Below are 11524 nucleotides of genomic sequence, written 5' to 3' on the forward strand. Positions count from 1 at the left end.
TGTTCTCCGTTTTCAGCTAATGTTGTTGTTAAATTTGAAAGCACAGAAATAGGCAAAACTAACATAGTGGAGGGAGAACGGTTGACGCTCCACTGTATAGCTTTCGGAACGGATCCTAAAATTTCTTGGAAAGTTGGTGAGTATGAGCTGTCCGTTCGGGACGCCCATTTGAAGCGAACAATAATTCAATTAAGTCAAAGAAATGCGCGACAAGAGCAACGTGGGGGAAAACTGTAATCAGCGCATAATAGAAAACCAATGGTCTATTGGAAGTATTCCACATTCTGAGTGCAAGCAACGACGATCTATACACCAATCACATCCAGAGCCAGTGCCAGTGGATGTTATTGGAATGAAAGTGTTCCTCTTTCTCAAGCAACTGTCGGGAGGGGCGGGTATTTGAAAAAAAAAACACCCGCACAAGCGTACGTTCTGTTTCACCTTGAAAGCATGATATTGTCGCTATTTTTATGCTGGAGAAAAGCGACAAAAAAGTGCCCACTCTTTTTACGAACCGTTCAGGAGCGGACGACACAACTCCTCCTTCTCGCTGCATTTAAAACGTATGCTGTGGGATTCATTCGATGTGGCGATGTGGTTGTTGTTGCGGAGATGATGATTGCATGTAGTGGAGAAGAAAGCGTCCGCATCGTTCTTTGGCAACAATATCGGTCAGAATCGTTGCAAAGAGGCTGGGGCGGGAGCGAAAGGCAAACAGCCACTAGGACGAAAATATCCCAACGGGTCTATTAATAGCGCGACGAACAATATATCTGCCCCGCTCATAAGTATTATCAGCTTAATTTAAAATTTATTTTTAATACCCATTCGTCGGTGTCCGTAGAGTCACCACCCTGTGTGTGTGTGTGTGTGTGGGTAGAGTTTTGTTTTTCCTTCTCATCCTTTTTGCATTCTTTGGTGTTCCACATTTGCATAGACTACACTCGGTCTCCCTAGTTGGCAAATAGGGCAAATTCTTGTCTCCCGTCCTTGAAACACTTTTTTGAGTTTATTCAACAAATTAAATGGGATTTTAAGTGCATTAGTGTACCGAGATCAAGTTCGCCCGACATAAACCATGTTTAATGTATTGATTTCTTTGCCGTTAAAAATAATGATCCCGATGGCTAGTATGGAATAGTCGATGCTCACGAATGGACAGATTCGATTAACATTAATCAATTGAGTAAACAAACAAAATTGTTACGGCTGTTGTTCAGTAACCCCGAGGTGTTATTCTTGAACATGTTTGTCCTTCTGCCATGGACGACTTAAGATGATTGACGTGCTCACACACGTATCCAGGCCAGGAACCAAAGTTGATCGCATCGCCGTTCGTTTTATGTTGTTATAAATTCGAAATAGTCAGCATGGTCATGATAGTCACAAGGTTTTTGTGGTGGTATCTGCCTTGACCAAACTCAATATGTCTGCTTGTGCTCCCCTTAGAAGTAAATCTTGCTAGCCGGTTGGAATGCCGCGATATGAAGGCAAAATTAATCAACCACAAACCAGCCAGAATAAAGTTTTGTTTATGGAAAACGGTAATTTAAACTACATCTGCAAACTACCGCACAGCTACGTTACGTTTGTTGAATGTAAACATTGATATGTACATTGCATACACCGGTTGTGTTTTGGTATAAATATTTATTACGAACCTGTCCGGATGCAGTGTGTTGACACGTTGTACGTTTGGCAATACGGAGCTCGGCATTGTGGTTTGTACCTACTATTTATTCTGGGTTCAGGCGTTCGAGTGCAGTTTTGTTAAGCAACAATTACAGCAATACCGTCAATAGCAGTAATGAGTACAAGAAATAAAATTAATGTAATTTCTTACCAACGTCTCGCTCGCTCTAGCTATACCGGGAACGTTCGTGGTACCTGTCTCGGCACTGGGAAAAATAAATGTCCAGGAAGGAAACATTTGCGTGATTTAAGACCGACAGCTCCACTAACACTCCGAGCACTTTTACGGTATCACGCAATGTTTCAGGCATAGAAAATGAATGGCTTAACCAGCGCCGGTTTACTCGTCGGAAGCGGATGTTCGATAGGTAGCGGAATGAAGCTTAGAATTATCACAACCAGATGGTTTTACCGAGGTGTCTGGAAGTGCTATTGTTGCTTCGGTTTAGGTATCTTCTGGTCGATTCTTCATGGCGGTTGTTTTAAAATAATCCCTCCCCTGTAAACAGTAGTGCCTTTCTTCCTTTCCGGCTGATTCCACGAAACGATGGTATGCTGGAAAGAGAAAATTAAACTAAGCCTAAGGCTTCGTGTTCCTCTCCACTCGCCAAAGCCACCCAGCTCAATCGTTCCGCCGAGTAAGAGCAAATCGATCGATCCCTCCTTCTTTACCAGAACGTCTCGGGAGTCTCTTCCTCTTCCGTTCACTGTCAAGACGCGGGTCTCGTTATACTGCTGCAAAACACTTCAGCACACCTTTTTTCCGGACGAAAGCAGTTTTTCACCCACGCGCCCACGGCCACACAGTTGGACACGTTGGGCTACAGTGGCTACAGTAAACGTCCAAAACTTTATCTTAGGTTCCTAGTTAAGATGTAAAAACCATTAATCGTAATCGGTCTGTTGAATATTACAATTATTAGGTATATTTAATGGAATGAATTACTTAAGCATCAAATGCAACAGGCTTTTAAAACCTCTGTAAATTAGTTTTACTATAAATTTCAAAGAAATGTATAAATTAAGCAGCTAATAGATCACGTTAGACGTTATTGTTCCAGCAACAAATATTAATCCCGATATTTCGCTTCAACAATACCGATGTGCGTTGACGAGGGCATAGACAAAGACAGGCAATGAACAAACTTTCCTGTCGCTTACTTCCTACCCACTCCGCACCGCTTCTTGCTTCTTTCCGCCCAAAGGTCTAAAGCTCTAATGGACTTTTGTTTCTCTTTCCGGTCGTCGTTCCGTGGCCTTGCGAACGGAAGAAACATCGGCGACGGCCGGCAGCCGTATACCGAACCGTTCATCACACTCGTGTTTTGCTCCCCCAGCGTGGAAAGCCATCGAGTGCAAAAGTGTTGCACTCGTAGTGACTCGCGAGTAAATCGCTCGGCCCTTCGGGCGCTTGCCTAGGACCACTTCTTGTCGTCCGTGTCACACTCGTTCACTCGTGTGATTCCAGCATTACGTGACTAGCAGCTAGACAAGTGTGCAATCTTTCCATTATCCCTCTGCGGCTCGACAGTCCCATCCCCCCCGGTGTGCTGGTGGAGGTGCGTCTTGTTTGAAGACGTAACATAATATGGGCGAAATTTCTGAACCATCATCACCAACACGAAACAAGCTTCACTTGAATGCGACGATGTGAATGAAGAATTAATTCATGTATTTTTAATCGTAAGCTTGTAGCATGTTAGTATTTGTTCAATTTAAAACTTTTTGTTACACGCGTTTAGGAGGGCAATTGTTAGAGTGAGTAAAGCTTAGATCATCCGGAAGCGATTTGTGGTTTGATTTTGTTAAGGAGGAGCGATATCCACGACGTATATCCAGTCAATGTTTAAATAAATTATACCCATAGCGTAATTATACCTATTTATGTCTTACCTTCTCCATTGCAGGCAACAATACTTACAACGCGTCGTCAGATCACATCGTGCTGGAGGCGGACGAAAGGGGCGTTGAGAACGCTAAGCTTATCATCGATAGCATAAGGCTAACCGACTATGCAGATTACACCTGCGAGGCGCGAAATAATGCCTCCGATTTCACGGGCAAACCGGCACAGGTTATGATTACCGTTAGAGTTAGAGGTAAATAGCGAAACTGCGCGCCGCGTTTCAACGTTCGCCCCCAACTGACGTGTTGTGTTTCTTACGATTTCAGGAAAATACGCCGCACTTTACGTTTTCTTGGGTATTATTGTGGAAGTTGTTTTACTGTGTGCGATTATTTTAATATGCGAAAAAAGACGTAACAAGACAGAGATTGAGGAAAGTGATACCGACCAGAGTCCCGACCAGTAAGTATACGTTTGCTTCACACGGTTTGCGTTTCTTCGATCCCCCTTGTTTTATCCATTACGCCTCTCTAGCAGTGTTATGGTTTAACGCCAAACATCATAGGCACACACACACACACTGGTTAGTGTCGTCTAGCACGGTGCAGTGTGTCTGATCAAATGTTTGGTATTGCTTTATTTCGTTTTCAGTTGATTTTGTTCCAGTTGTATCCCTCGTATATTTTGTCGGCTTAGGTAGTGGCTTTTCCTCTGTATATTGCGTGTATGGTTTTATTGTTTCCAGTTTAACCAACTAGTGCTTTGTAACTTATGTTTGTTGTATTTTAGTATGTAGTATAATTGTCGTGTAGCATAATTACATCACAGTCACCACCAATCCACTACCACCACCACCACTACAACAGTTCCACAGTTCAGCATAACACTATTCCTGACGATCTTTAGGTTAATTTTGAAATGAACGATACAGTCAATTAAATGAGGTCAATATTTACTACTGTCTAGATTCATTATCATATAACAAAGCTTCTAGGATAGAGCTCGCAATGCGCATTCGTACTAATCTTCTCGACAACTCATACTTGTTGCAAACTAATCAATTGATTGTGTGATTATAATTGACTAATATTTTTCTACTAACAAACGTGTGCCTTAGTGATCTGCACAATCGTGGCGGTACTAATAATCACCTACCAACTTAGGAACAAAATCCAACGTGTACGCTATCCCCGCTATTAACGCCTCTGCAAACCTGCAAACCGTTGTAATTTGCAACATTTCTTGCCGTCTATTGTTGTCGTCTCCCTTAAGTAACGATTCTTGCCTAACCGAAGCAACCTTCTTTTTTTCTTTCTTTCTCTCTCTTCTATTTCCCGCTTTGCAGAAACAAGAACGGCTACCACGGTAATGAATCCGAGCTACGCCAAAGAAAGTAAAGCCTAGAGCAAAAAAAGGTAGCCTGCGCACGTGCGTACGCGCGTGTACAATTCGCGCATGGTTGTTTTTTTTATCCTAAAAGCGTAAGAGCCCAATCCGAGTGGGTGTGTGGGTACCGTTGTTTTTGGTACCGTTTGGCAATCTTGAAATGAAGATTGTCCCTTTTCCCACCCGTTTCGCCGCCGGTGTAATATTTTTCTTCCTTTTAAAAACAATTTTTGTCTCGCGTGAGATAACCGTAACCCCGCAACGCAATGGAACACGATTATTAACCTGTACCCGACCCCATATTCGCACACCGTGCGGCAACCGTACAGCAGTTTCACTTTCCCTCTCCAGCGTACACCGAGTTAGATTTTGAGTAGGCTACCAGTTACTTTCCACGCTTGGCTATCCTTGTGCTCGCCTACCACCTTGTGCACTTTAGTGTTGCCAAAACACTGTCCAACCTGCAAACTGTTCTAATCGTATTCTAATTTACTAAGTCTTCGCATCTAGCCATTACTGTGTTTGGCTTTTCTATGGTGCGATGGCTCATGCAAAACAGTACCAATTATGCATCTGCTTTGGACTTATGGAATTCTTTTTATCGCAAAACAATAGCTAGAAAAGATGTTACGCTTTGAAACAAATGGAACAAATTTTCTAAACTACAGAAACAACAATTACATTGCGCAGAGCAGAGCAAAGCGGAGGACACCGTTCCTCCGATGAATTAATCGATATGAACATATTTTTTTTATATAGTTTAGTACAGGCGTATTTTTTGTTTCGTTTCTCTTTCGCGCGTGTTGTTTTGTTTATCAACTTTCATTTATAGTAAGCAATTAGACGCAGATGAGTAGATAGCCTTGTCGACCATACGACCGTGCGATTGTTGCCAGAACCCTGTTGTTGAAATTTGTTAATAATATCAGTATTTAAAATATCGCGAAGCACAGCAAAGAATTTCGCAGTAAAGAGAACCACACGAAGGGTACGAACAACCGCACCGAGCTGTATTTAGTAACGATTAGAATCTCAAATAAAAAGTATGTTTTCTTCTAACAGTATCTGGAACGTGATGTTATGTTTTATTGCACCTATTATCCATGAAATGGTCGAATCAGAGGAAGAGGAATCAATTTTAATGATAAAATCTTCGTTATGCTCACTGAAAGTATGTGCCCATCTTCTAGCTACACACCACCCACCGCTGCTACAGCTAACATTAGCAATTTTACACGTTGCGTATGGTATATGATTTGCATTGTCCGCCAAGCAAATATAGGAGAGAACAGTAAATCTGGAAAGAAAATCGTTCTTCGTCCATTTCGACCGCACACGCTCCGCATTGCTATCATACCCACACATGAAACGAACACACAATTCTCATATGCATGATCGCGCGAGGAGCATAGCTATGTACGATCCTGTTATAATTTACTGCCAGCAAAACAGTCAGCATTTAATGCATTTAATCTCCTTTGACACACCATCCTTGTGCGAGATACGTATGGGATTTTCTTCTGAAGTAAGACAATAGGAAGGGAGATTCCATCTACCTTCATCCAATGCCTTACTTCTACAGCAAATCCCTGTGAGTAACAGATTTGAGTTAAAAGCATCAGCCATCCTTTCGGTAGCATGCATTTAGATAGAGCGCTCCCTTTTTTCTTCCAGTTTTTTTTTCGTATGAATTAAATGTATTCCTAATAATGATTAAAAAAATTTACGCATTTTCTCTCTTCTCTCTTCCCGTTTTCGATCTCAATCACGATGATGCATTCTCGGTTATGGTTTTTTAATTCTTTCCGATACTTTTTTCTAATCCACTCTCTCTGTGTGCGCAACGTACAAAACAACACACATATACACTTATGGCTGTGAACGAACCATCAACGTGATGTTGCATCGTGGGGGATCGTGAAAAATACAAATTCCCTCAACTCAACTCGACTGGCCACATATCCTTTCGTTTTCAATATATATTTGTTTCGTGTGTACGTGTGTGTAATGTGATGTGAATGTCATGTATAAAACATGTTCGTATGCATCTGTATGGGTGATGTTAATCCACTGGGGGTTTCTTCACGCGCGAACAACAAAAAAAAACACAGGAGAAGGCGAAAAACTTCCCGAAACTACAACTAATAATAAGTCTAGCTCTGTAAGACGATCGAGCTGATCGGAAAATCATAAAAATAATGATTTGTTGACCAGTATATAGAGGGGGGGGTTAAGTGTTGAAAGAGATTGAAAGTGACACAACCGATTGAGCTGGTTGAGGAAGAAGCACAGTGGCATACTGGAAAATGTGTGCTCTATCGTGTTATGGCTGCATCTAACAGCATCTACAGCTTAACAACAACAAAGAAACAACACAAATCACACGTACTTACTTTTCAAACACTCTCAATTCACAACAAAACAACTCTGCGGATAGATACCGGTACTTTTGAGAATAGAGTAAAATTAATTCCGTTGCGATGGAACGGAAAGTGGCAAAACAAAATGGAAAAAAAATCACACACTGACGCTGCTATATAGAAACGAATTAAACGTTAGAAAACAGAAGGAAGGAAGAAAGCACACATCACAATCAGGTGAGGTGAACCAAAAAAAAAACAAACAAACAAAACAAGGCAACACAAAATAAAAATAAATCGATGCTAATGCAAATGAACGGCAGCAAATCGAAACAGTCCGCAGGAGGGGACACGATTCGAACTAGACATTTAATTACGATGCGTAGTGTTTGTAGTGTATAATTTACAATGAGAGTCTTTAAACCCACGGCTAGCGCCATCAACAACCACTGGTTCCTGCGCGCATATCCGGCAGGAATTTCGGAGGACAATCGCGATGATTGCACCGCTACCGTACAGCGTTGCTGTCCTCCAACACCAAACACTCTTCACGCATCCGAATGGGATGTTTGACCATGCTGCCAAGCGTATGTGAGTTGCGATGATCCGATGAATGTAATGGATTTCGAAGCTAGTACATTTGATGAACAATTGAAATTTATATTGAATCCCACCACAGAGAGAGAGAGCGAGACATGGAGTTGTAGCGTTACTTATCCTTACCACATCCCAAACCTGGAAACAAACATGCAAACCTATTAACAACTGACAGGAAATAAAGAGAACCATAAGGCTTATTGTGTAATTTACTGTAAACAGGTTGAATGGAAATAAAAAACACGATCAACACGATCAACACGAATGCGAATAATGTTTAACGAACGAACCACACGAAGGTTTACGCATTATGTTTGTTGCCTGATGCAAATTTCCCTTTTACTTGCGGGGAGCAATCGTTTTGCACCTCGAGAGTATAAAATGCAAATAATACATAGAACCCCGAACAAGCTGAACTGTGCTTTACAAACGAGGATGAAAATTGTTCACATGTAGGCTCTAGAACAGTAGATTTATACAGGGTTTAATAAGCAGCTTAGAACGGAATGTCAATATATCGCTGTGGAAGGTTTAAAATTCAATGCTACTTTTAAATGTGTCATTCTAACGTTTCATCAGCATCATCATGTACATTAACCGTAAGACCCGCATGTGCTACCCGATGAAAAGGTTACAAGCAAACTCTGTCGGAAGTGATCGAAAGTGATCTGAGTATGCACTTTAAAATTAGGAGTGAATCTTACCCTCCCTATCTTACGAATCTTTTGTTAGGTGATATATTGACAAGCAATTCTAGCGTATTAAAAACCGGTAAATGCCACCACTTTCTACACCTGAACAAACCGATAGTTAGCGAGCCACGAAATTGCCCGCTGCTACTAAAAACGTTAGCGGTATTGTTCGAACGATTATGGAACACCGTTTTACAACAAGAAAGCGTTTACCAAAAAAGAAAAAAAACGATTCACACACGTCATTATCACTTACATTTTCCCATTCTCGATCGGTGTATGTGTAACTGGAATGCTCCACACATCGCAAGCATTTTTTCGCGCACCTTAGTCAAGTTAAACATCCAAACCCGATAGAAAAATGGAACGAAAAGCTGAAAGGAAGTGTCTCGAGAATTCGTGGCGAAGACCCCTAAGGAGGCCTAGATATGGTTCCCACACGGATCATTGTTTTCCTCCCCACCCTCTCTGTACCTATTGGCCAATCCTTCTACGTCTACTTTCCCGCTCCCGTTTAAAACTTTCCTACTTCCTGGTCGAAACAAGAAAAAAAACCGATGAAATCGATAGCTTTACATCACTTGTCCTTCATAGCAGTGGCGCCAATGGAGCTACTGCTGCTGCTGCTATCAATATTCTACAAAAAAAACACACAAACTACTACTCTAACTACTATTACTACTATTTCAACTATATTTAGATAACTGAAGTGATTGAAAAGATAAGAATAATGAAAGGTCATGCTTTAAACACAACTAGTAATGAGAGAAGACTACGCTTTTTTCCATCCGTCGGTGAACAGGGAAATGAATTTCATTCCGTTTTCTTCTGTTTTTGATTTGTTTCTCATTTTTTGAATTCATTAAATTGTTCGTGTTGACGCGTGTTTAAATTTTAAGTATTGTTGGTTTTGTGAAACAATATTAAATCACTTTCGATAATTGTTATTATCTAAACATCATGACGTTATCACTGTCTATTCTACTTATAAAATTATTTTTCTCAAACCTTCATCTCCCCTTCCCCATTTGTAATATAGTTATACAATACAAAAACAAAGCAAAATCACGTAGAACGATTGCTGTAGTGAAAAGCATTTTAAAAAGAATATATTAAATAACAAAAATCGAGTATGCGCGCGCGATCACACCAAGGCTCCAGTATTTCCCGTACAAACGGAACACATGCAACTAACGCTACGATTGAACAAAATAAAAACAGTAAACGAATAAAAGGATAACAAGAGCAATCTTTCCTTGCGTGATGGAGAAAACTAGCAAGTCAAAATACAAAACACGCAAACATAAATCAATCGGTAATGCAAATATTTTGTACTTATTGTTTCTGTTTATGCGAATACGTCAAAAGGAATAAGTGAAGAAAAGCATGGCGCAAGGCAAAGCTGCAAAAGGATCGTTCAAGTCACAAACAATACGTGTAACCATTTGACACGATAATCTCGATACAGCAAACACAGTCCCCTTGTCATGGACGGGGACAAATGTTATAGCGAATTAAGGTTATTAGTTGACTTCGGTATTTAGCAACAACAAAACAAAAAAAGGTCAACCAGCAGCGGTACGTCTACATGCTTTTGCACTGTTGTACATATTGTAAAAATAAAATCAGCAAATAAGTGGAAGTAAGAAGGGGGAAGGAGATAGAATAAAAGCGCAGAATAATTTAGACAATTATTATTAACGATACAAATAGAGAAAGCAGCAGAAGGGCGCGAGAAAATGAAACAACTATTGGAATAAAAGCTACAGCCGAAGAAGACTCAGTAGAGATATAGTAGAGATAATTGGAACACGCGATACGGCACGGGAAAATGGAAATCTTACCCAAATGGGCAAGCGCTGGTGAGATTAAATGTGTGAAGAAGTCATAAGCATAAGGAATACATTCAAGACACACGTGTGCGAGCTAGTAGAAAGCGCAAATTGCAAAATGTACTAACTCTCCGCCAATGGTTCAAACGGCTGGGTCGTGTATTGGGTGTGTGTGTGCTCCTAAAGGTATGCAATACATTTTTTAAACCAACCACCATTCTACGAGGCTCCACGCGGGGACTCATAACGGGCCAGTATCATCGACTAGACACAGGCCAAATAGTGTTCAAACCGTCACTTGTAAAAACATGATTGCATACTTCCGGGCGGAACGAACCCAAAACATAGCCTACTGACGGTTGTTTCTGCGAGGAGTGTCACGTTTGCCGAAAATGCATACAATAATTTAATTCTTAGCATTGTGTGGTGGTTCGTTTTCGTTCAAACTCTTGTTTACCCTCTCAGTGTCGTTTATCGGTTCGCTATCGTATAAAAGAGGGGGTTTTTGAATCATTCTTCGTCGTAGCTGGGAAGAAAGCGGGTAGGCAAACCGGGTTATAGAACGTAGTTTAGTGCAAAACTGGTAGAACCTACTAAGGATATAAAGTGCAAATATGCATCAGCATGAACCTAACAAGTGAATTACATGCCTGGGAAACTAAAATCACATCTTTGCTCGAAGTAACACGGACAGTTCAACCAACCATATTCAGCAGCTTAATTGTAAACTTCGAAGCACATTTGTATGAGCGCAGTAGTAATAGTAGTAGTGAGGTAGGAAAGAGGAATTCAACTACTACTTGGAAGTGGATTTATTTTTCTAAACAAATCTAAATACTCGAAATTTTAGGCAAAGCAAGCTAAACACACACAGAAATACTAAAACAATCTAGTTATGAATAACCGTGCGTACACTAATTATGCAAACTAATATCATTCGGAAACTAGTGGTTGAGTTGAAGAGTTTGAAGTCCTACGATTGGTTTGGCGTTCCATTTTGTTGTTGTGTTGTAGTAAAGCCCTGATGGTTTGTTTTGTGTTAGTTGCTTTTTAATTCAACTGATGTGAAAATTGTGCAACCAAAAAAATAATTCGAAACGGCAATCCACAAGTTCTACC

General features: G+C 40.7%; 1 protein-coding gene across 1 annotated transcript in view; it reads left to right on the top strand.

The window, feature by feature from the left end:
- LOC128304580 (uncharacterized) overlaps positions 1-5988 on the top strand; it is a 51871-nt gene extending 45883 nt beyond the window's left edge. The window contains exons 7-10 of the mRNA XM_053041783.1: positions 17-136; positions 3600-3791; positions 3865-4000; positions 4884-5988. Coding sequence (XP_052897743.1) covers positions 17-136; positions 3600-3791; positions 3865-4000; positions 4884-4935 — 500 coding nt within the window. The 3' untranslated portion in view covers positions 4936-5988. The remainder of the gene's footprint in view (positions 1-16; positions 137-3599; positions 3792-3864; positions 4001-4883) is intronic.
- The last annotated feature ends 5536 nt before the right edge of the window (positions 5989-11524 follow it).

Source organism: Anopheles moucheti, chromosome 3 (genome assembly GCF_943734755.1).
Source record: "Anopheles moucheti chromosome 3, idAnoMoucSN_F20_07, whole genome shotgun sequence".
Lineage (NCBI taxonomy): Eukaryota > Metazoa > Arthropoda > Insecta > Diptera > Culicidae > Anopheles > Anopheles moucheti.